The sequence below is a fragment of the Sorex araneus genome, chromosome X, assembly GCF_027595985.1.
Source record: "Sorex araneus isolate mSorAra2 chromosome X, mSorAra2.pri, whole genome shotgun sequence".
NCBI lineage: Eukaryota > Metazoa > Chordata > Mammalia > Eulipotyphla > Soricidae > Sorex > Sorex araneus.
The window spans coordinates 134,516,786-134,544,227 of record NC_073313.1 but is presented as its reverse complement, the minus strand read 5'-3'; the positions used below and the strand labels follow the sequence as shown (position 1 = coordinate 134,544,227).

Sequence of the window (27,442 nt, the reverse complement as noted above, 5' to 3'; positions counted from 1 at the left end):
ATGGCACATTTACTTAGAGACTAAAAATAGATGCAAACTTTTTATCAATTAACTCCAAACAGTGCTAATGTAAAGAGACAATTCATGGGACTGGAGCGATAGCACAGCAGGTAGGGCATTTGCCTTGCACGTGGCAGACCTGGGTTTGATTCCCAGCATCCCATATGGTCCCCTGAGCACCACCAGAGGTAATTCCTGAGTGCAGAACCAGGAGTGACCCCTGTGCATCGCCGAATGTGACCCAAAAAAGCAAAAAAAAAAGAGACAATTCATTATTAAATATAATTAAACAACCTAGAAGTAATACAGCTGATGGAAACCACAGATATATACAATATACAATCTTACCCAGTCATTTTAGTAGCCATATCTAGCACTATACTTTTCCATTCTTGTTGCTGATACTGCCAAATTCTTGCTGTTCCATCTCGACTCCCACTAACAAATCTTAAACTGCAAAGAAATATAACATCCAGTCAAAATGCCCATGTTACATTTTTCTGTAACTAAATCATGTTTATTTATTCTTTTACAAATTTTGCAAGTAATATATTAAACCTCATAAACTATAAGGGCGGGATTAAAAAGGCTACACTTTGGAAAATAGTTTGGCAGTATCTCAAAATTATAAACATAGGTACCATGTGACTAATTGATACTATTCTCAAATATATGTCCAAGTGACATGAAAGTTCAAATAAATATTGTACATAAACACAAATGGCATTATTCATAATAAGCCAAATGAAGTAATGATTCAAATGTCCATGAACCAATAATGAATAAACAAATCATATTTTCATGTAAATAAACCTCAGTAAGAAAGAATAATGTTTTTTTTTTACATGGATAAATAATGAAAACATCCTAAGTAATAAATGTCAGTCACAAAAGGCAACATACTGCATTGTTTAGCTAAATTTAGCAAGATAAAAAGTAAATTAATGGTTGTCCAGAGCACAATGGAGGTACAAAACGACTGGGGACAAAGAGATGAAGCATATAGATTTATTTTCAGATACAGAAATATGTACAAAAATTGTTGAGAAGATCCAGAACTCTCTTAAGTATAAGGAAAACCTTAATTATAGCTCATTAAAGCAGTTGAATATTCATTAACCCATCCATAATTCTGCTACTGTCCATACTTAAATTTCTATTCATCCAAAGTTTAATAAATATATATATATAAAATATTTTCATCCCCAGGAATTAGATTCACACTACATATGTTTATAATTATCTTCCCTTAGAGTATTCTGTATATATCTATTTTTACATGTACTTTCCCATCATTTTAAAGAACTGCTTTTCAATTATATGGAACACTTACATGGAGTATAATATGGAATAATTATATGGAGGTTGTGTGAAAAAATACTACTCCTGGTCACTACAATTATAAACATGTTGCACATCAATGTTTTTATATATCTTTATACAACCTTACACATGTTTTTTTTTGATGAGTCATCAGTAGGCAAATCAAAATTTTTGCTGCATACTACTACCAAATAATTCCCCTGAAAATTTTCTTTTATTAACAATTATAATCTCATCAAAATCTGTGGAAGAGTGGTAATATTCCCTAAAACATTGGTAATATTGTATATTATCATTCTTAATTATGTTGTCATTCTGAAAGAAAAAATTGTCATTATTTTATATTTCATTTCTTTGATTTTAGTAAAATTGGACAGATTTTATTTGTTTATTGACCACAATAAGATAACATAATGTTCATTCTTTTAAGGAAAATGGTAACTAATTAAAAATTGAGATGTTTTAGCATAAAAACATCACACTTCACAGCTGTACAAACTGTCAAGTGTTCAGTCAAACAAAACCAACCATAAAACTTATTTTGAGATCAAGAAAGTAGTTCAGTGGTAGAATACTTTCCTTGAATATATGAGGCCTTAAATTTGACACCCAGGAGCAAAAACAAACAGAAAACTCATTTGAAGACCTCAGACTTCTAATGATAGAAGGAGACAGTGTAAAAATTATTATGAGGAAGAGAGACCATGAAAAAAGAGGAACAAGCCTGGAGCTAGCAGTCTTGCAGTTAGAAATTTCCTGACAACACACGGAATCTGAAGAACCAGTTCTATACAGTCAGAAGTGCACACTGCGAAAGCTAAATGGTGAACCTATTTTGCTTTTCCTGTGATTAAGTCCCAAATAAGTATTAATTTACATGTGTTCTAGTTACAAAAGGTACACAGTACACATGAATATGAAATCCCTATTCACCTGCGCAATCTTAGCACAACTGGAATCATTCTATTCTTTTTGTTTTGTTTTGTTTTGTTTGGGGGCCATACCTGGTAGTGCTCAGGGTTGACTCCTGGCTCTGCTACTCAGAAATTACTCCCAGTGGTGCACAGGAGAACTTATGGGATGCTGGGGAATAAACCCGTGTAGGTCATGTGCAAGGTCATGTCTTACCCATTACAGTATCACTCCAGCCCTGGAATCATTCTATTCTTACCCAAGGTCTTACACATGATCTTCCCTCTAAATAAATTCATAAATAACATAAACACCATAACACCAATTCCACAAATACCTTTCCTCCAAAACATGATGGGCATGTCTCTCTTAAGAGGGCATGCACTCACTTCTTGTTAATTCATTTTTTAATTCTTTAAAAATTAGTGAAAATTATTAACTTCACTTACCAATTATTCACACACTGGACGGAGTGATAGTACAGCAGGTAGGGCACTTGCCTTGCATGCAATCCACCTAATTCAATCACAGCACCCCATATGGCCCCCAAACCCCACCAGGAGTGATCCCAGAGTGCAAAGCCAGGAGTAAACCCTGAGCACTGCCAGGTGTGGCCTCAAAACAAAACAAAAAAAACCCACTTATTTAGACACTGTCTCACCTTGAATTCTTTTATTTGTAACAAAGAACCTACTGTTAAAGTCCAGCACATTAACTTATTTCTCTCCATCAGACAAATCATGGGCTCATGGCAATTCAGCTTCCATCACGCCACCAGGTGTTAGAACCCAGAGTTGCAGAAACTTGTTCCCAGGCCATGGAGATAGATAAAGAATACCTAAGTGTGCCCTGCTGGCTGCCCTGCAAGACCGACAGGTCAACTGCCTGAACTGAGTTGAAACTCCGCTTGGTCTCTCTCTCTCTCTCTCTCTCTCTCTCTCTCTCTCTCTCTCTCTCTATATATATATATATATATATATATATTTATATATATATGTGTGTGTGTGTGTATGTATATGTATATATAATATATAAACACATACATACACACATATACACATATATAAAACACTGCATACTTATACATATATAGTTATATATAGTCATATATGACTTTATAAACCATTATTATTTACTCTCAAATTTAAAAAAGATCAACAAGTTATCAACTATCCAAATTCTAAGAAATAGATAAAGATGCGGTCACCTATATAAATCATTACAGAAATATATAATTATATATTTTATGCTGTGGTTAAATTTCTAAATTTAGTCTAAATCAACATTAGTTAAAGAAGAAGATTATACCTTTCTTTGAATCAGATATTTCAGAGTGTGAACAAATACCTGAGTTTACAAATCTAAGAAATACGTATCAAGAAGACAAAAAAATTAACAGCTGTCATAGTGAAGATTTCAGGTATGGTAAGAAGTTTTAAAGGAGTTAAGGAACACTTAGAGATGCCATAAAGAAGAGAAAGAGAAGAAAGGAAAAGCAGTACGATGAGGGGAACTATGAAAATAGTAAACTAGGAGGGGAAAAACATATAAGGCATAACTCATAATGGTATGAGGAAAAGAATAAACAAAAATGGATCAATGAATGCACATGTTCTATAACAGAAACAATAATTAAATATACTAGACTTGGTCTGAAGATATATATGGGTAATAATATTCTTAAAAATACCGAAGTCAAATTATAGAGTGTTCTAAAAGCCAGGCTAAAACATTCTATTTTAATCATTTGAATTCCTATCTTAGAGGGAACACTGAAGACTTCTGAAGAGAGCAATGATGATCTGGGAAAAAATGGGAAAGATGTATTTAAAAAAAGAAAAGAGAGCTAGAGAATATAGCAGGTAGAGCACTTGCATTATATGTGAAGAACCAGGTTCTATCTCTGGCACATCATGGTCCCCTGAGCCCCTCTAGGAGTAATCCCTGAACTCAAAGCCTGGATTAAGTCCTTAGTGCTGTCAGGTATGGCCCCCAAACAAAATACAAAGAACAACAACATTTGGATTGTCTCCATATCTTAGTATCTATCATAATCAGTATAGTAAACATGGGTATGCATATATCCCTCTGAATTGGTAATTTTGTGTTTTGGCACAAATGTTCTAAAGTAGAAACCTCCCACAGAGGTTAAACACACACCAACAATAAATGGGGGTTGCTTTCTTAATACATCTTTGTCAATATTAGCTATTTCCATTTTGAAAATATAACCCATCCTCACTTGTGTGAGGTAATATCTCACTGATGTTGCTTTGATAAGTACTTCCCTAATCGCAAGTGACTGTCACTGTCACCCCGTTGCTCATCGATTTGTTCGAGCGGGCACCAGTAACGTCTCTCATTGAGAGACTTATTGTTACTGTTTTTGGCATATCCAATACGCATGGGTAGCTTGCTGGGCTCTCCGAGAGGGTCGGAGGAATCGAACTCGGGTAGGCTGCGTGAAAGGCGAACGCCCAACCTCTGTGCTATCGCTCGAGCCCAGCGCAAGTGACAATGAGTACTTTTTCATATGCCTATTAGCCACCTTGTCTTCTTTGAAGAAGTGCTTTTTCATCTCCTCTCCCTAATTTTGATGGGATCTTTTAAGAACATAGAAAGTCCTGACAAAGACAAACACTTGACATTAGAATACAGAACCAGTTATCAAACAGAGGTGAGGGGGAGATGATGAAACTAGAAGAGATATAGAAACAGTGGTAGAGGGTGATGGACACTATGGTGGTGTTGAGATGCAGTACATTTGTTTATCAATATAAATTTAACATTATCATAACTTCCTAAACTATAATAAATAAAATTTTAGAAAAAAAGGAGAAATTAACTGAAGGCTATGGGTCAAATAATAAAATGCTTAATTAAGATAAGTAGTTTCACGTAGCTGTCAGAAAACATGAAGTCATGAAATTTGTATATAAGTGGATCAACATGGAAAGTATCATGCTGAGTGAAATGAGTCAGAAAGAAAGAGACAGACATAGAAAAATTGCACTCATATGTGGAATATAAAGTAGCTGAGAGGTACAAGCTTACAATGTTGCGATTTCTGGCAGATATTTCTCTTGACTTAGTTACTAAAATACTAAAATACAGAAATCCAAAGCCGTGAGGCTGCTAGTGCGGCCTCTCGACCTCATATCTCTTCATTCTCAGCAACGGAAAACAAATTATCAAATGCTTTCTTTTCAGCAGGTCGACTTTAGGGGGGAGAAACTCCAAATCAATAATAGTGAATTTTTTGTTAATATTGAATATAATCAAAGTAAAGTGAAAGTAAAGTGAAATTTACCAGTTACACATGCGGGGTGGGGGTCTGGGGATGTGGGGGGAGTGGGGAGGTATACTGTGATTCTTGGTGGTGGAATATGTGCACTGGTGAAGGGATGGGTGTTAGAGCATTGTATAACAGAGACTTAAACCTGAAAGCTTTGTAACTTTCCACATGGTGATTCTATAAAAGAATTAAAAAAAATTAAAAAAAAGATAAGTAGTTTCAGAAATGGCTAAATCAAATTCAATAAATAAGAAATCACTCAGAAAGGAAGAACCAATCAATTATATAATACTTTCATGATAAAGGCATCACCAACAATAGAAAGGCATTTTAACTCTAAGAGATTAAAAAGGAATAAAGTAGAGGTAGTTGTTTCTGAGAAAACAGATGTAAAGGACCTTAGCAATAGTTCAGTCAATAGGGTATTTTATGTGCACATGACCAACCGAGGTTATTCCCCAGTGCCCCATATAGTCCCCTGAGCACTGCCAGGAGTGATCCCTGAGAGCAGAGGCAGGAATAAGGCCAGTGGATTGCTGGATGTCTGAAAGAAAGAAAGAAAGAAAGAAAGAAAGAAAGAAAGAAAGAAAGAAAGAAAGAAAGAAAGAAAGAAAGAAAGAAAGAAAGAAAGAAAGAAAGAAAGAAAGAAAGAAAGAAAGAAAGAAAGAGAAAGAAAGAAAGAAAGAAAGAAAGAGAGAAAGAAAGAAAGAGAGAAAGAAAGAAAGAAAGAAAGAAAGAAAGACAGAAAGAAAGAAAGAAAGAAAGAAAGAAAGAAAGAAAGAAAGAAAGAAAGAAAGAAAGAAAGAAAGAAAGAAAGAAAGAAAGAAAGAAAGAGAGAAAGAGAGAGAGAAAGAGAGGGAAAGAGAGAGAGAAAGAGAGGGAGGGAGGGGAAGGAAGGAAGGATAGAAGGAAGGAAGGAAGGAGAGAAAGAAAGAAAAAATGGACAGAAAGAGAAAAAATAAAGAAAGGTTAAAGGAAAGAAAGAAAACATAGATAAAATATCTTAAAAATCTGTGAACAAAGGTATTATATTGTGTACTTACCTGTCTCCATTGTTACAGAATTGAACAGCAACAACCTTGTCCTAAAACAAAAGGATCATAATTAGTTTATTTATAAAATGAATAAAGTACTTATTCCATCAAATTAACATGTAAAAGTATCATGGAGTAGGCGTATAATACTAATATTTAAAACAATTTTCTTTAAAAAATAAACAAAGGCTGAAACAATGAATTTATAAGCCAGAAGGTATACTTATCAGCCGTACCAGATATTAGAAAACCTGCTTCTAAAACACAATCATAAAAGATAGATACTTTAGCAGATATTAGCTTATTATGCCCCCCAATAATAAGGCAACACAATAAAACACAACTTTAAGTGATTTAGTCATTATCTCCCTACTTAGGGAGATAGCTCAAAAGACTGAAGTTCATAGCTGGCCCATGTATGTAAGTTGTACTTATGCTAAAGCATGAATTAATTTCTCTAACTAGATAATCTCAGATTAAGTGCCAGATTTGATCTCTGGTACCACAAATGGTCCACAGAACATTACTAAGAGTAACCCCGGGCAGCAGCCAGTACCAACCCACTCCTTCAACATACATACACACACACACACACACAGAACACTCACATACAAACACACAGACTATATGCTTGAGCCCAGATCAATGGACTGGAGAGACAGTACAGTTGGTAAAGTGTTTATCTTGACACAGCAGACCCAGGCTCAATCTGCAGTACCACATACGGTCTGCTGAGCTCTGCCAGAAGCAATCCCTTAGTGCAGGTAGAGCTACAAGTAAGCCCTGAGCACTGCAGAGTATGACCCCCAAACAGTAGCAAAAATACTATAACTAAACAATAATGACTCCAGGATTTCTAAAAAAGGTGTGAGTTAATGAAGACAGCATGAGAGAAAAAGTATCACCATCAATGGCTGTACCCCAGGACCTAAAGGTGTTCCTGAATGGAGGATGTTATGATAACCAAGTAGAATCATATTGATAACTAAAGTAGAGTCTTTAACATGAAAACCATATTAATACTAACAAGCAAATTTAATAAAAGTAATTTTCCTAAGACATACTAAATTTATTCAGTAAGTATATAGATTTTAGTGTAAAAGTAGCTTATATAATTAATAAATTATTGAAGGACAAAATGGATTTTCATTCACTATTACTGGAGTATATTAGTGTGCTTTCCTTTTTCTATATATCAAATAGAATTCATCTTAAAATTTAATTCATATCTGTATAAGAAACAAAGGGAATGGTCAGTATTGAGCTCTTAATAGAGAACTGAGGATACAAGTAAGGGAGCCAGGGAAGAAAAGGAAAAGGCACACTAGAAATGCTATCAGGCCGGTGTGGAGGGTTTCAGGCACTTTCTTGGTAGTGAAAACACAATAGTAATGTTCACCAAGTATTAATATAAACACTATTATAAACACGTTACCTCAATTACAATACAAACATTTTTAAATAAAAAAATTATAACCAGATGAAATCTGAAATTTTATATTGACATTGAAAACTAAAAAGGCACCAGATAGTTTTCAGCACTAATAATAAAACAGGACAAAAATCAGAAAATATACAAAGTCAATATTATAGTGGTGTTAATGAAACATACAAGATATTTATTTAAGTTTCATATTTTGTTCTTACCGTATGTGACTCTAATTCAGCAATTTTCTCAGGAATCTCAGAACCCAAATAATATATCCTAATTACATGGTCCGTGCTACCTGTTGTAATGAACATACCACCTAGGAGGATTAAAAAAAAAACATTGAAATGAAAAAAATACCCACACTGTATTTTTCTTTAGTTATATGTTTTCAAAATAAAAGTCTTCAAGAAATAGAAGGTGATCATCTAACCACTAAGGATATGCTAACATTTTAGAAAAAATAAACAAAATTCAGGAAAACTGAGAGATATAATTAAAGGCATTTATACTCACAACCAAATCTACCAACTATGCAATAATAGAGGTCTTTGGATAATAAGAATTACAGGTCAGAGCTTTGAGGAATTTATTTCTTTATATTCTATGTCAAAACATAGAGTTCTAAAATAATTTATAACCCTTCTATATCTACAAATATCCTTATAATGGCAGACTGTGAAATACAAATTGCTTTGGGATGATGAAAAAATTCTAAAGAGTATTAGCATAATGAATGCAGAATATGAATGTAAATAATACTACAGAACTGTATAGCTAAATTGGTCGTTAAAGTGGCAAATTTTTATGCAACACTTTATATTGTTTAATTATCAGTACAAAGTCATTATTTACAGGCTGTAATAGTGTCTTCTATAGCGGGAATCACAATTACATATTTTTTGAAAGGTCAGTGTAGAATTTTAGTGTTGAATTGAGAGCACTGAAGGTAACTAACCTTTTTAGTGGATAACTGGGTAGGGAGTTCTGTATTTGTGCCAGCTAAATTATGCTTTATATGAAAACATATTAATTCCAAATAATAAAAAATAGATATTACATGCTAATTAGTCCAAAAAGTTCCATTATAACATATGTTAACAATTATGGTATGCTTCCAACAACATTTGAACACAGACATTTTTTCAACATGCCTTAAAGTATCACTGTATCACTGTCATCTCATTGCTCATCGATTTGCTCAAGCGAGCACCAGTAATGTCTCCATTGTGAGACTTGTTGTTACTGTTTTGGGCATATCGAATATGCCACAGGTAGTTTGCCAGGCTCTGCCGTGCGGGCGAGATACTCTCGGTAGCTTGCCTGGCTCTCTGAGAGGGGCGGAGGATTTGAACCTGGATCGGCCACGTGCAAGGCAAACGCCCTACCCGCTGTGCTATCACTCCAGCCCATGCATTAAAGTACAGTATATATTTCACAATTAGATTACCTAATATATTAGGTAAAAAATTCAGTTTTTAATACTTACCAGAACTGAAAGATGAGCAAGATATCTGTACTCCAGGTCTGGATCGCTCTGTAAATTTCACTGGGCGATCTCTAAAGTAAACGGAATTATGTTCTTAGATTTTATCATTTCTATCTAATACAGAAGAACCTTAGCATACTGCTGGAAATTGACAGATAGTTTTAGCATCAATGATAAAGAAAATACAAAATTAAAAGTCAATAAATACTATTTATATAATTCAATTTTAAAACAGAATTTACCTAGCAAATATTACTTTGTAGTATCTGAGTCATTACGATAACTTTACTAGCACTTTAACCATGGAACTTACTATAACTGATCCTTGAAGAGTATGGGTTTCAACTATGTGAATCAATTTTCAGGCTGATCTTTTTCAAACAATATACTGGAAAATTATTTGGAGCTTTGAAATTAATCTTTTAACATAGATAAGATGGTTTTGTGTGACGTAAAATAGTTTTATTTTTAAAAAATTACATAGAAAAATGTGAGAATAGACAAAAAGAGAATATATATTTAAGAGAAGAACACAGGTTCTCCAGAGAGGCATAGAGTCTACATCTCTGACTGAGGGAACTGTTAATCTCCAGGGTGGTGTATGAGTCCTGCACGCCATAGGTAATGTTTTCAATGTAACAATGATTTCAAAACTATATTTTGCAAGATTACAATGTGAATGACTGCCTTCAAATTTACAGAAATTCATTATTAGTGTATGTTAGATTACAAGATAGTAATTGATTGCCAAAGGTTAGCAAGAAGCAACCATATTGTTGCCTCTTTGCTATTATTGCAAGATTCATTATACCTATAAATCACTGTATCACTGTCACCCTGTTGCTCATCGATTTGCTCGAGCGGGCACCAGTAACGTCTCCATTGTGAGACTTGTTATTTCCTTTTCTTTTTCTTTGGGGAGTGTGGGCTACCCCTGGTGGTGCTAGGGCTTTCTCCTGGTTCTGTGCTGAAAAATCTCTCTTGGCAGTTTTGGGGGATTATATGTGGTCCAGGGTCCAAGCTAGAATAAAACCAGAGTTGGATGTGTGCAATGTGAGTGCCATAATGCCTGTACAATCTTTCCAGCCAAATAAATTTCTTCTTGAAATTATCTTCTCATTTTTCACATTTAATGTTGGTAATATGTATAATATTCACAGTGTTCTGCATCATCTAAATCACTGATGTTGGTACTGAAATAATTTATCTTGTAGAAAGTTTGGTACTGTTAATATATTTCTCTTCCTTATGACATTTACTTTCTAATTTATTTTATCATAAAAATATTATGATAGATTAATTTTATTATAATTTACTTTATTAAAATTTGTTATATTTTATAAATTTATATGTATATAAAAATACAACATACAAACTATGTTATGTATAATACAACATGCAAAATAATGTTAATCAACTGTTATGCTAGAGGTAAGACTTCCAAGCAACAGCAAGTTATGCAGTTATATTTTGTGGGCATTCAAAATTTACATTTTTTGTTTACTTGGTGAGGGGGTCAGTGATTCTAATCCATTAAGCTCAAAGTCCTATTACCAGAATAAGACATATAACAAGTATTCCTTACCAAATTCTTCTTTATTATGTTTTCTACAGAATAGGTTCGTGAAAATTTTATTCTAATATCTTAAATATACTATAGAAATATCAAAGTAGGTTTATATATATATATATATACATAAAGATACATGTATTTAAATACCTGGACAATTAAGATTATCTTATGTTCAAGAAAAACTAAATATGCTTGACATTTCATAAATTTTTTTTCTGGATTTGGGGGCACATTTGGCTGTGCTCAGAGTTTACTCCTAGCTCTGTGCTCTCGGATCATTCCAGGCAAAGTTCAGGGGGACCATATGTAGTGTTGAGGATCAAACCTGTGTTTGCCTACATTCAAGAAAAGCACCTTACCCACTGTTCTGATACTCTCTGATACTCTCTGATCCTCTTCATAAAATTCCTAACCCAGCTTTAAACTTACCTGAACTTCATTGTTTTTACATGCCATTGCCAAAAGCAGATCGTGCCATCTGCACCAGTAGAAGTGAGGTATCTAGTTGTGCCTTTAGTTGATGGACAAAACTAAAAAGAAAAACAAAAACTTCTAAGTCAAAGAGAAAGCTTTCATGTTCAAACAAATTTTCAATATTTATCACAGCTATCTCCTAAAATCATAATCACTTTAGAAATACAATTTAAATTTAATTAAAATTTAATTTTCAAGGATTAATAATTACTGCTAGATTAATAATTACTGTAAAAATCTTAAAATATTCAGTTGTAAAAATAGTACAGGGGGGTAAGGTGCTCTTCTTGTACACAACTAAGCCCAGTTCAATCCCAAGCACCACATATAGTATCCTAAATATTACCAGGAGTGATCCCTAGGCACAAGGCTAGGAGTAAGCCTTGATTACTGCCAAATGTGGCCCCAAACAAACAAAAAACCTTGAAATATTAAAAGAAAATATTTAAAAGATCACGAAATTCAGAACAAAAAATTTTACTATTAAAAACTGTTGGATATTAACCCTAAGTGTATTAGGTCTCATCAGTGAATTGCCCCTTTTTTCCACCAGAGAAGTTTACAGTGCTCTTAAACTTCTTACGGGCACTCATGATCCTCCGAGTTTATCTTTAACCTTTCCTTTTTTTTTTTTTTTTTTTGCTTTTTGGGTCACACCCAGCGATGCTCAGGGGTTACTCCTGGCTTTGCACTCAGGAATTGCTCCTGGCAGTGCTTGGGGGACCATATGGGATGCCGGGGATCGAACCCGGGTCGGCCGCGTGCAAGGCAAACGCCCTACCCGCTGTGCTATCGCTCCGGCCCCTTTAACCTTTCCTTTGTGCTTTACCTTTCTTTCTGTTAGCTACTAATACAATCAAACCTTCTGATGACTCTGGATTATGTATTTGTAGTAAATAAGTTTTCATTTCCCCCTATAGCCTTTTTTACTATAGAGCAATGTTCATTGCACAAACACAGAAAGATCATTAATACTATCCTCCTAATATTTGGGAGTTAACTGACTCTGAAATATGTTTATTTTTGGGCATCTGTCATAATTACTTGACTCAGACTTCAGTTGTCTTAGTTCCTAACATCCCAAAGGATGGGTCGTGCCAAGGGATTTGGATGGATCCAGGGCAAACAGCAAAGCTACCCTGGCTTTGATGGGATAGTCTAGAAAGCATAGAGCATGGTCTTGATACAAGCCAAATGACTTAAGACAGGACTCCATGGGGTAGGAAAAGCTAAACTGGCCTGAGACCTTTTAATCTGGGATTTACAATAAAAGCCCAGTCAGCTGTCAATTATGCCCCCTGGAACCCAGAGAACTAAGTTTTGGAACTTAGAGAACTAAGTTTTGCGTTTATCCACATAACTGCAAATATTAATAAGAAATAAACTTATTTGTTTAATATGTGTTAGCAGAAAGGCAAAGAGTAAAGCAATATAGATCCCCCTGTGTGAAATTCTGAGTATAGCCTTTGGGAGAAAGAGCATCTTCTTAAGTTAATCCCCACAAGAGAATTGCCTCCCACAAAACACTTTAATTCTGTAAATGGTCAATCACACCTATCTGTAATCCTGTCCCTTGAGTTCCTCAGTTCGTGTATATAGGCTATTCAGCTCTCGAATTAAATGGGCCATTTTGGCCATCTATCCGTGAGTCCCCTTTCTCTTTGTTCCTCTGCTAGGGAGGCCTGGGGAAGTAGTTCTAAGCCACCCAACATGCCGCTCACCTGAATTCACAGTACAGCGGATAAAAGTGCTTATCTTGCACACAGCTGACCCCAATTCCATACCTAGCACCACATATGGTCTCCTAAACATTGTCAGGAATGATACCTGAGCACAGAGCCAGAAATAAGTTTTGATTGCTGCCAAATATGGCCCCAAACAAACAAAAAACACTTAAAATATAAAAAATGTATTAAAGGATCACTGAATTCAGAATAAAATATTTTAGTATTACAGATAATTACTTTAAGTCATTCAATATAGTATCATACTATTATACTATTTTAATAGAGAAAAAATCAACCACTACTATATTACTAAAAATATGCTAAATAAAATATATTCAAAATTTATAAAATTTCATTTCTTTATATGAATAGTACATGTTAAACAAATCTAAATAAAATATTAGGAAGATAATATCTAAGTATCTGGGTTTTAATATTTTCATTTAAAGTAGAATTTTAATTGTTTCTATTCTTTATATATTGAGTTATGTTATTCTTAAATGTGTAATTAAAATAGGTGAAACTGATGCTTGTATCCTTATGGAAAAATATTAGGTGTGTGTAATTCAATAAAAAAATAAATTAAAAAATATATAATATATTTGATGTGTTTATATATATATAAACCTTATATACAAGTGTTTATATATGTATTGACACACGCACACACACACACACACATATATATATATATATATATATTTATATATAAACTTTTGTTACTTTAGTTACAAATTTGAAGGATGACTACTGGGCCAGAGAGATAATACAGCAGTTAAGGGGCTGGCCTTGCACATGGCCAACCCAGGTTAAATCCTCAGCACCCTGAGCCTGCCAGGAGTGATGCCTGAATGCAGATCCAGCAGTAAGCCATGAGCAGTGCTGGGCACAGTTCCAAAACCAAACTACACAAAATAAATATAAATAAGCAAGAAAACTACTACCTTAGATAGACCAAAGATGGCCTTTATTACATCAGATTCTCAGGCTCTGACTCTTCTGTCCTCAAAAGAATATCACAGAGAAAGAAAGCACCAGTAGTCTGAGACAACAGGAAAAGCTTGAAAAATCAAATGGGATCACTCTAGCACGATTATGAAATTTTAAAACTCAAAAGCGATACCTTTTGATTACCTTCTACTGAGTAAAGTATATCAAGATTCATAGAATCACTGTATATATTAGAAGTTATTTACTTATCTAGTTTATTGTTTGAAAACAAAGAACTTATAAAGGCTACATTTTAAATTCAAACAATAATTATCAATAAATATTATCTATGAATAGTTAATATTTAAAAACTAATAACAGGCAACATTAAGATACCAGTATTTTGGTTCTGACAGAAAAAGTTAACAAGCAAAATGTATAGCTTACTGCTTGTGTCTGCAAATAAAATTTTACTGGAACACTTATATCATACACCATTACAGCCTTTGAATTGTAATAACAGTGTTTAGTAACTTCAGCAGATCATTTAATCTGTAAAGCCTGGAATATTCACTATTTTGCCAGGAGTAACCCTTGATCATCACCAGAGTGTAACCCAAAAACCAAAACAAAGTCTATTACAACAATCTAGGTCATAGTTAATAGTAATTTTAAATAATGATGGAGGTCATGAGATCTTAGATTCTGAGTCAACAGGATCTGCCATCAAAGGACATAAAACACAAAGAAAGGTCAGGAATAACACTACTCCACGCAATTAGAATAATAAATTGTAATCAAAGGTTCTCAATCTTATTTAACCTATAACCCCCCTTTTCAGAAAAAAAAATTGCTCTGAGACCCCCAATTGCACCTGAGTCTACTTCCAACTCCCTGGATTATTATATATTTTAAGGGATTGAGAGTAGCTGCATCACCTACTTTAAGAAATACCGAGAAAACTTTGGAAGAAGCAGAACTACAAGAAGTAAGACAGGAGTTAAAAGTCTGGTATACTGGGGGCCAGTGACATAGTATTTGCATGTGGCTAACCCAGTTCAATTCCTGGCAGCCCATATGGACCCCGAACCACTGCCAGGAGTGATCCCTGAGGAAAGAACCAGGAGTAAGCCCTGAATAGAAATAGGTGTGTCCCTAAAAACATATATATGTGTGTGTCCCTAAAGACATATATAAAAATATATATACACACATACACAAATATGTATACATACATATTTAAAGATAAAATATACTTTATAAACATAGTAAGCTAAATTTAAAATATTAGTATGTTAAATTTGTAATGACTATGCTGAAAGTAGACTAGAGACTGAACAGGATGACCACTCAATACCCCTATTGCAAACCACAACACCCAAAAGGAAAGAGAGATATCAAATTGGAATGCCCCGCCACAGAGGCGGGGTGGGGTGGGGGGGCAGTACTGGGAGAGTGGGAGGGATACTGGGTTCATTGGTGGTGGAGAATGGACACTGGTAGAGGGATGGGCTCTCAAACATTGCATGAGGGAAAAGAAAGCACGAAAATGTGTGAATCTGTAACTGTACCCTCACTGTTACTCACTAGTTAAAAAATAAATAAATTGTAATGCCTAGTAGACAGTCATGCAATGATACCTATTTGGCAGCTTAATAAACATGTATGTGACTAACACAGGTCTCAAGATGAAAATATAATTTTAGACTTATCAGTCTAAAGAAGAAATTCAAAGTCATAAAACTTAGTAAAATCATTATGAGAAAGAACGTGATAAAAGTTATTTAGGGTGCTCCCACATGTAAACAAAACTAGCAAATAAAATTATGAGGGAGTTAAACAGTATCAAACGGTCTTCTTATTTTATATAAAAATACTTTCAAATTCCAGAAAGAATCTTTCAGGTAGGATGGTGAGAACACAAGGAATCTGCGATCTCAATAACAAAATCCATGAAATAATCTCAACTGTTAAAAAACTGGATGTGAAGTTTTTCAAATCAAATATCCACTAAACCCAAATTATTATGTTAGCTCTTCATAAACAGTGATAAATTATCCAAAGAATACATAAGAAAGACTGGAATACTATTTGTCTAAAAATAAGAAAAGTAATGGAATTAGATACAAGTGGTCTGTTGAATACAGTGTGAAAAACAGTTTCAACAGTTTTTCTATTTTTTTCACAATAAGATGACCTATTTTTATAATTTAATAAAATTATAAGTTACTTTGGGTTATGTAGGATTTTCAATATTAAAAACTATTAAAACCACAATATAAACAAATATTTAAGAGAATTAAATTTAATCAATTTAAAATAGGAAAACACTAAAACTAAGAATACAAAATTTCTTACATAAAACTATTCTGACTGATAAAAATCTTACATTAAATAATTAACACTAGCATATCAATATTCAACTTAGAACCTGTTTCTATCCCGAAGGCATTAATGTTGCTTCTTAAGATATTTGTAAATCTTTTGCCCCTGTTGTAAATACAAATGATATAAGATGTCTAATTATATTTGAAGAACTTTTACAAAGATATGTTGACTTATTTCTAGTTGTTACTAGTAGAAAAGGGCAAATAGGAGGCACACAAAAGGTAGAGAGGCTCAATCGTACAACGAAAATAATTAGATTGTTAATGTTGAATTTAATATAGTACTTAATAGATATTGATTTATAATAATGCACCCCAGAAATATCAGTTAAAATAAGACATTATTTTAATATTTTTTCATATACCTTCCTCCAATGTAGGAATAAATACCTTAATAGATGAAAATTTTTTGTTGACATTATTTTTGTTTTGTTTGGGGACCACACCCATCAGTGCTCAGGGTTTACTCATGACTCTTTGCTCTAGGATCACTCCTGGTGGGTCTTATAGGACCAAATGTAGTGCCAGGGATCAAACCCAGATAGGCCACATGCAGGGCAAGAGCCTTACCACTGTACTATCTCTCTGGCCCATCTGTTGCCATTTTTAGTAATATCCACACAGCATAAAAATAACAGGAGACTTTTCATTTTCATATCTCATCTAAATTAGAGGTGTCTTCATTTTTCTCACCTGTATTGAAGTAATAGAAGCCGAATGTCCCTGAAGCACAGCGACTGGTGCGCAAGTTCGAAGACACCACACTCTTACAACCTTATCACAGCTGCCTGCGGCAATGAGAGTATTTTCATAGTTAACAGCCATGTCAGAAATTTCAGCTGAATGTCCACGAAGTGTAGCAAGGAGGCGTCCATCATCTGTAGCCCAAATTTTCACCAAACAGTCGTCGGAACCCTATAGCGTTACAAAGGACACAAGATTTCAATGAAGCACAAATATGCCATTCCGCTACCACCAACTCTCCCTCAAAACACAGACAGTAGATTTTACTAAGTAGCTTCTAAGCTTTACTTTCAATAAGAGTAATATTAATATATATATGATATATATGGAATAAATCCAGTAGCAAATATAACAATGTCAAATAACAGCATTGGAAAAGCATTGGCAAAATTGACAATGGCATTTGGGAAGGATTCAAAATTTCTGCCAATCCTGATAACTCAAAATGCTTTAAACTCACTTTTAATTGATTTAACATTACTCTGTCATCATTTCTGCTCTTAGAATTAACAAGTCTTTTTATTCCTTGGTAATTTTTCCTACATATACATTTTAACCCACATTTCTCAGAAAATACAAGACTGATCATAGGTATAGTAAAAATTCTATGTTGAGCTTCCTAATAAAAATTTCTAAAAGGATTTAAAATAATAAAAAGCCACTCTACTATAATTGAATACATATTACTTAGTGGGCTGGAGCGATAGCACAGTGGTTGGGCGTTTGCCTTTCACGAGGCCAACCCTTGTTCGATTCCTCTGCCCCTCTCGGAGAGCCCGGCAAGCTACCAAGAGTATGGAGCCTGCACGGCAGAGCCTGGCAAGCTACTTGTGCGTATTGGATATGCCAAAACAGTAACAATAAGTCTCTCATTGAGAGACGTTACTGGTGCCCACTCTAACAAATCGATGAGCAACGGGATGACAGTGACAGTGATTATTTAGTAATAATATTTATGAAAAAGTGGCAAGCATCATCCTCATCACTATCACCAACATCCAAATACTTAGGTGATACATTTGAAGTAAAAAATAATCAATGGTCAAAAACCAAAAAGACAAAACAAAAAAATCAATGGAAGAGTCTAATAAACTGTGAGGAGCTACAACTTCTCAAAATGTAAACCACTTGCATTGTCGTAGAAAGTAAATATATAAAAAGAAAATTATGTCATTATCTACATAATTCTGAATTGACTTAGTACTAAAGTAACATACTAATATTATCTTAAAAATAATAAGTCATATTCTTACTCTAAAACATTTGAATTAGTGGTTAATAAAAACCATATCCTATTTACTTTTTAGACTTATTTTAATCGAAGTAAATTGTCTTACAAGATTGCCAATATTTATGTTTTAAAGATACTATGTTTGCATACCACTCAACACCCTACTGCCATTATCAATATTCCTCCATTACAGTACATTGGCCTCAATCAGCCCACTACTCCCATCCCCATGGTAAATATCTGTGACCAGAGTCTTATGCTAAGAATCTTAATTTCAAAAATCAATCAGTGTTAAAATCAAAGAAATCCAGAATAACTATACTCTTCATTATAGTGTAGTTTAAATATTCAACCAAAACTATGATGAAATAATTACTCAAGCGAAATTGGTACCAATTACATTGTGAAAAATGGTTAATTACACTTTAATAAATGTTTGTTAAAATGGAATAATGTGAAATGAAACTAAATATTTTACATAAATTAACCACCTCACCTATAATACAAAATGTAGTCTGATGGTTTATATTTAGAATCAGAATTTAAAAATTAAAAGAGCATGGTAGTTACACAAAAAATGAAACTTTTAATTTCCATTCATTTTTTTGATCTCATATATCTAAAAAGATTAATTTCCTGAAAAGCATAATTCTATGTCATAAGGCCTGGAATAAATTTCTATAAATCTCTAATCTGCTACAGCAATTTTTTTTAACTCACAGTGAAAATTCTTCTCCCGCTTCGGTCAAATGCTACACAGTAGACGGAGGATAGATGCCCCAGAATTCTCTTATGCATCTTAATGTGCTGGTAAGCGGACGAAGGGAAAATATGGCTGAAGCGACTACATCCAGTTAATTGTCGGGCAGAGGTGATATTCACTAGAAAACATAAAATAGAATATTCGCTTCTTAAAACCTAAAAGTGAAACAACTTTATGAAGTCAAATCACGAACATTAAAAGGAGACAGAATGGCACATGTGTCACAAGTAAACCCTGTAAGTCTAAAGTTTTTATTTCAGGATTTTATTAATTTAATTTCATTAACATTATCATTAACATTTTAAAGTTCACTAACTCTTAAATGCAAGAAGTCTGGTTTTCTGTTTGCCTTATTATGTTTCTCAAAATATACTTTTGATTCACCTGACTTAGTACAATATAGCTAAAGACATTATAACTTTTATTTTTTAATTTTTAATTAATTAAAGAACCATGAGGAAAAATATCTTGGAGGAAAAAAAGAGCAATACGCCAGAGATGTGTCTGGAACCCTCGAAAGGCAGTTCCATCTGGGATGCCCTGGAGGGGGGATGGGCAAGTCCCTCCACCTGCCCAAAGAGCTCTGACAGTCAAAAATTTCCAGAACATTAGCACAGCAGGTAAGGCATTTTCCTTGCACATGGCCGACCAGGGTTCAATTCCCAGCATCCCATATGGTCCCCCGAGCACTGCCAGGAGTAATTCCTGAGTGCAGATCCAGGAGTAACCCCTGTGCATCACTGAGTGTGTCACAAAAAGAAAAAAAAAATCCAGGACCCAATCACTGCCATGCTCACGGCTGATCTCTACAGGCCAGGATGAGGCTCGCCCATGAGAAAGAATCTGCTGAAAAACTCAGGTCAGGCATGCGGGTTTTGTGACTGAAATCTCCAGGATCTCGTGGAGGCGGGAATTGGCAACCTCCCCCCATCTCTCTGTTCTTCCGGGAACCTAGTAGTCATGCCCACAGACTATTTCTGGTGCCATATAACCTGATTAACGGTCATGATCCAGAGATTCACAAATAAATCTCGGAAAAGAAAGAGAACAACACACTGCAGAGATGCCTGTGCACCCCAAGTCACCATTCAGTTAAAATTTAACTCTAGCTAAATCACCTTATTTAAAATTCTTAAATTCCTGGAGCATGCAGCCACATTCACAGCCACACAACATCTCATACTCTGCTCTAATGATATACCAAAAGTAGCACAACACATTTGATGGTGTGTAATGTACAAGACAACCTATTTCAATAGAAAATATATGTTTTTACACAGGGACAACCTGTAACAACATGTTAGTAATATCTTAATGGCTTCAGGGTAAGACACAAAACTCTTCACACACTTTTCTCTAAGGAAACTTTTTGAAACCATTTTTAGCAGATTAATCATAATAAGCAATATAAAATAACTTTAGTACGTGCTTTTGGGGCAGGTTTGTGTTGTAGTGGGACAATTCAAAATAATGGTGGTGGGATGGTGCAATGGTGTCAGGATTGGTGTTGGAATATTGAATGCAATAAATTACTGTGAACAACTTTAAAAAATAAACAAAAGAACCATGAGCTACCAAGTTAATGATAGTTGAGTTTTAGGCATACAATATTTTGACAGAGATACAACTACCAGTGTCAAGTCCTTTCACCAGTGTTCCCATGCTTCTACTTCCACTCCTTTTCTTTCCATCCCCTGCCACTTCAACAGGCACATTTCAAAACTCTGTGGTTGTAGTTTCAATCTCATGTTTTTAGTGTTGTTGAGACTGTACTTTGGATATATACTGAACCACTTCCCCACATCACCAGTATAACTTAGGTGCCTGACCTGTTTCCCCATTACAACATAGGTAAAGCCTACTGTAACATGAAGGAAATTTAAAATAAAGATTGTTTGGCTAAATATAGCTTAAAGATTATTTAGGGAATTTTATGCATTCCTTTCTTTCCTCTCTTACTCATTCGTCCAATATTATGTCTCTAAAATTCAAGAATATAAAAGACTGACACAGTGAACAGAGGAAAGAAACTATTACACCACATAGAATATTGGTATATTCAATAATATTCATTCCTGGACTTCTCCTCTTTTAGGATTCTAAAACTGGAAGGTTTCTCTCTATTTAATAATGTTAGCTTTCATATCCTATGAACTAATATGAGATTCTATCTCCTGTTTTTGTTTGGTTTGCTTTACCCATAATTTTCATATAAAGACAGCCAAAATCAAGAAGCATGCACAATACTTGTTTGAATGGTGCCAGTATTCTGTTTATTTCCTTAAAATAGAGATCTTGGTCCCCAGGTTAAGATGTACCAAAACAATCTTGTCCTGTGAACTACGTCTAGTCTTTTCTTAAACACTTGAGAATTTTAACATCTGACATAATGTACTATAATCTAAATTTAAGATTATTTAAGTTCAATATCACCTTGAAGAGTTGAAATTTTATAGTATTAGATAAATACCAATAAAATCCAATAATACCTTTATGTTGAATTGAGGCAAAACTGAGGCAAGAATTGAGCTGTGTGGGCAGAGTTATAGCTTCAGAAGCTATAGGACCTACCTATCTTGTAAGCATAAGGAACTGAATTCAGTACCTACTGGCATAGCATACATGTCTTAAGCATGATTCACAAGAACAGTTACATGAGCCTGGAAGCACTGCTTACTGTGATCCCTGGCACTGTAAGAGATTGCTGGTTGCAATGAACATAAGTGAATAAGTGCCAAAACAAATGGGGTGCTATCCCTAGCAAATACCACAACCAAAAGATGTGTGAGCATTATGGCCAGAAAGTGAGATCCCTAATAAGCACATGTGTGAGTATTACAACTAAAGTATGCAGCATCTAGGATAGAGACAGTTATTCAGAAAAAAAACTGTGAAAATTTAGTGATTTTCCTTCTGAAAATTTCTTAGTACTCTGTGTTCCGTGAAATTATCTTTCCTTGGATTTTCTTCTATTCAAACTTTGCAAGTAGAAAAAGAAAAGGTACTTAAAAGCAGTCTCTTAATCTCTAAATTTTGGCACACTCAATCTGGTGACTGTTCAATGTATGCTTTAGAAAGTTTATCAACATCCCTGCTCAGTAGCTGGTGGTCACAAATCCCACCAACACCACCAAGTCCAGACAAGCGAAAATATCTATAAGCATTACCAAACATCCTCTGGGGTGCACAGCTGTTCTAAGTGAAAATACAAAACAATAATATATCAACAGACAAAAAATATTTAAAAGAAAACTTTGAGAAGAGAAAGATATACAAAGAGAAAAAACCAGAAGAGAGTAAGTAACTACCAAAAAGGAAATTCAGTTACCTAACAAATATCTGAGTTTCTCAATGAGGAAGTATATAAACATTATTTAAAATTTCAGTTTATAATTCTATATAAATTACAGCTTCATAACTGTGACAGTAAATCCTTATATCCACCATCAAAACTTTAGTGCTATTCCCATAATCATACTTATTCTGTCGAGCTTTTCCTATTACTCTTCTTCCCTCTCTATGAAAAATTCTTTTAAAATTTTTATTAAAACACTAATTCACAAATCTGTTCATAATACAGTTGTTTCAAGCATACAATCTTCCATCACTAAAACCACCACTGGAGTTCTTCCATCCACCAATATCCCCAGTTCCCCTACACTGCCTTTTGATAGACACATAAAAAAATTACTTCATACTGCTTGTTTCAACTTAAATGAATGAAAAATGGAATTAACAGAAAACAAATCAATAAAAGTTGATTTATGAACATAGATTTCTACATGATTTTAACCTACATAAATAAAAAAATCAAATCACTTAATATAATAAATCTAGTGCCTATTCTCATTTACATAAATAAGTTTTCAACTCTTGTATCTAACATATACCACGTTACATTTTGTTTTCTACTTGAGTCTTATTGTGGTAATTATCATGCCTTCCCTGCTATGAAATATTTCTTTTTAAAAAAATGCCTTGATCTTGGGACGGAGTGATAGTACAGTGGGTAGTGCTCTTGCCTTGGACATAGCCAACCTGGTTTCGATTCCTGGCACCACATATGGTACCGCAGAATGATCACCACTGCTGATTGGCATGGTGGTACCATATGTGGCTCATAGGCAATCATGGGAAGTGGGAGTAACCGGCACGCCCTTGGCCCAGATAAGATCTGGAGCTGCTGAGCATGAAACGGACCCTCTGCTTCTAAAGACTTTGATTCCAGAGGTCTTCTAACCCATTTTGGCACCCAGAGCGGCTTCTTACAGCAATACATTGGGACTGTGAACTGAGCTAAAATATCAGAAATCCAAAAGTTTATAGAGTCTTCATTCTCAGCAATGAAAAGAAATTATTAAATGATGCCTTTTCAGCGGGCCTGATTGTTGGGGGAAATTCCAAACAATAATAGTGAGTTCTCTATTGAAATATTGAATGTATTCAAAGTATAGAGAGAACAAAGTGAAGATCATCAGCTACTTAGGTGGGGAATGGGTGGGAAGGGGGTGTTTTGGGGTTGCTGGTGGTGGGACATGTGGGACATGCTGGTGGTGGGACATTATATGACTGAGACTTAAAAAAAATTTCCTGTACAGTGAATGAGCAGAAAGAGAAATTTAAAAAAATAGCATTTTCAATGTTATCTTTTAAAAAAACAAAAAATAAATCTAAACACAGAGGGACAGGACCTGCATACTAGAAACTATACAGTATTGATAAAGTAAAATCATAAGGAACTGGAAAGTTACTCATGGATTAGAAAAACTAACACTGTCACAAAAGTCTTAGGGGTTGAACCAGAAAACATTCCTAGCAGCAGTAAAGAAGGACAGATTATTCAACCTACAGGCCAAATATGTGGCCCAATATCATAATACTGACAACCCAATAGGACCATAGCAAATTTGATGGAAAAACTGCATAGAAGACTTCAATGAGCAAAAACAACAACACTGCTTAAGTATCACCAACCAGGTATCCTTTAAATGACTTTGGTAACAGCATTGTGAGATACAACAATTATCACAATTACAAGTCTATTTTTTGATAATTCCTTGTTGTAACATGCAATATTAAGCAAATCATTCTGTGCCTGTTATAGGGGCAGGCTTGGTGGGTGGGTGGAAACTAGGGATATTGGTGAAAGGAAGGTCACACTGATAGTTGAGTTGGTGTTAAAACACTGAATGCCTGGAACAACTGTATTATGAGTAACTTTGTAAATCACGGTGTTAAGATAAAGTTAAAAAATTAAATATACTCCTAAAATAAGATAATAAAACATTTCCAATCTGGTGGAAAGACCTAGGAGGTGGTATGCTAAGTAAAATAAGTAAAAGGTAGAAAGATAAACACAAGTCTGATTTCACTGATGGGTGGAAGACTCATAGATGGAAAGAAAGCAGACAGAACAAAGCCAAAAAAAACCAAACTCAGATTCTGACAAAAGAATGGTGTTTAACAGATGGAGAAGGGAGACGTGCAGTTGGTATAACAGTTACAGGGGGTTTTATCTATGTATGGTTTGTAAGTAGGAACAACACATTTGCTAGTAAAATGCACATACAGTTACCAACGTACACATAAAACTAAGTTAATGTAATAAACCAATGCTTCTGAAAAAAATTAACAGTAAAATACATGTAAAACCAACTATCTAGAAGAAGATCATTAAGAATGGGGGCAGGGCCAAGACAGATGGACAGTCTGTGAGTATTTTTTGGTGTCAACACAAAGCAACTTAACATAGCATCCTGTGAGGGATCTTGTTGACAAACTTCTCTAGAAAAAGATATCACCTCAGCGAGATTCAACTCTATGAAACAGAATTTCTGACAAGTTCAGGTCTAAGAAGCACATATCATGGAATAGGGAGAACAGAGACTGAATGAGTAAAGATACTGCCAGGCCGAACCAGGGAAAGGAATGGCAAACTAAAGTGTGAGAGTCCTAAACACAAAGATTTGCAAAATTTGGGCTTTACTCTGGCACTCACTGAACTAAAATCATACTTTTGTCTTGTTGAATCCAACACAAGGACTGGTAATGCAATGCAGGCATCCTGGCAAGAGATGAGCAACCATTTCCAAGGTGAGACTGGTCCAACAGGTCTGTGATCTCATCTCTACCCACAACAGGCTCCCTGCTAAGTTCATGTGATCCCTATCTCACTTAATAGCTTTCTTCCAGGAGGCTGAGAGTTAATTTTTTTTTAAATAATTCAGTTTGAAACTTGAAATCACAGTATCATAAACAGTTTCAGGACTTATCCAATAAAAGGTATGGTAACACCAGTACAGATTGGGGCCAGCCCTTCTCAAAGTGAATCCTGCCAAATAAGGTCCAGGAAGCTTCAGTTTGATACCACAGGACTACAGCTTTAGGTTTGTCCGAACAGCATAACACTGTCAGCTTCATCCCCACAAGTAGACAACCTTGGCCCTATCCCAACAGGGTCACAGACTTGGCCCTAAACGCAATAGCTGTCAATGACCTGAGAACTCTGCAACGACATCCACCTCAGAATGAATCTAAGCTCTCCCAAGTTTGGTAGATAAGATTAACCAGTATCTTTAGATGAAGGACACAAAGCACAAAGCCTACATAGAGGATCAATTTTGTATCTGCACCTACTATGTCAGAAAAACTTGGGAACAGGGAGTACACAGCACAAAGAGCAGTTACCCCAAGGCCACAGCTGGGAAAAATTATTCCAGAGTATGCACTAGAAGCTGCTATTTCAGACGCTATAGGAAGAAGCAGACACCTCAGAAGTGAGCTCTGCCATCAGAAGCCAGGATCTCAGGATATGAATGGGAGCAACTATCCAAAACTTGATATTGACGAATGCAAAAATCCCCCCATAGCTACAAATTTCAGCTTGCTGAGCAGATGCTATTGGGTGCTTGTGAAGACGGCCTCAAATCACTGCACAAGTGAGTTGGGTTGTGTGATGCTACATCAGCGACTGGACACCAGCAAACACTGTGCCAGAACTTAAACCAGCTTGATCTTGGTGCCAAAAGTGCAATTAATCTACTGCTGTCATACAGGAACACAAAACAAAAGCCACAGGCACCAGATTGGTCATATAAGCATTCAAACAATCCTCACATCTTCATGTCAATTACTTTTACTAAATACACTGCTAATATTTAGAATGAAAGGGGTAGCGCGATAGTACAGCAGGTAGGGAGCTTGAGTTTGAAAACAACCTGAGTTTGGAAACAAGAATCCCAAATGGTCCCCAGGCACCACCAGAGAACAGAAGCAGGAATAAGTTCTGAGCACTGCGAAGTGTGGCCAAAAACAAATAAAAAACAAACAAAAAGGATATAGAATGAAGACTGCATTCAAACTTTCCATTAGCATTCTCAAAAACTGTGATTACTAATAGACTAAAAACAATGACCAAGGGCCAGAATGACAGTACAGCAAATATGGTGCTTGCCTTGCATGTGGCCAACCTTGGTTCAATTTCCAGGACTCCCTACAGTACCCCGAATCTCATCAGGAGTGATTCTTGAGTGCAGAGACAGAAGTAAGCCCTGAAGATTACTGATTGTACCCAAAACAAAAGAAAAGAAAAAACATTGATGACCCACAATTTTACATCTTCTAGGTATGAGTTATCTCAGGACAAACAGAATCCTCCATCCTTAAGATTTCATTTTTCCTAATTTCTCTTGGGATACAAGAGAGTGCCCCCAAAATTCAGAAAACAAATTAAAGTCATATTACATTTGGAATAAACTGTTCTTGGTAAGCCTGTAATCTTTAGTTGATGATTGTAACTATGTCTAGGTGGTGGGGTTAAGAAAAAAAGTACCATTAAAGGAAAAATGTAAGCACATTTGCTGAATGTATTTACAGCTAGAAGTGTTGGGGACAGGCCTAGGCACCCCCTGCCTCTGTCCCTGTAATCAGGGACTGGGTGAGGAGGGGGCCTAGGCACCCCCTACCTTAGTTCCTGTAAACGGGAATGAGTGTGGAGAAACGTGGCATGAGGGCGAGTCATCCCCTGACAGCCGACCTTGACAGGCAGCTGAAGGGCCACCATGCTCTGGCGGCCAGCCTGGAAAGGGGGTCGAAGGGCCACCATGCTCTGGCAGCTGGACTCGAGAGGAGG

The 27,442-nt window shown here is 35.2% G+C and overlaps 1 protein-coding gene across 2 annotated transcripts in view; it reads right to left on the bottom strand.

Moving 5' to 3' along the window:
- The window catches only part of BRWD3 (bromodomain and WD repeat domain containing 3), a 171,049-nt gene that overhangs the window by 84,757 nt on the left and 58,850 nt on the right, over window positions 1-27,442 (bottom strand). For both annotated transcript variants that reach the window (XM_055120434.1, XM_055120435.1), the window contains exons 7-13: window positions 19,269-19,429; window positions 17,267-17,488; window positions 11,485-11,585; window positions 9,483-9,553; window positions 8,212-8,312; window positions 6,574-6,614; window positions 349-453 (exon numbers count right to left, since the gene is read on the bottom strand). In XM_055120434.1, coding sequence (XP_054976409.1) covers window positions 349-453; window positions 6,574-6,614; window positions 8,212-8,312; window positions 9,483-9,553; window positions 11,485-11,585; window positions 17,267-17,488; window positions 19,269-19,429 — 802 coding nt within the window. The remainder of the gene's footprint in view (window positions 1-348; window positions 454-6,573; window positions 6,615-8,211; window positions 8,313-9,482; window positions 9,554-11,484; window positions 11,586-17,266; window positions 17,489-19,268; window positions 19,430-27,442) is intronic.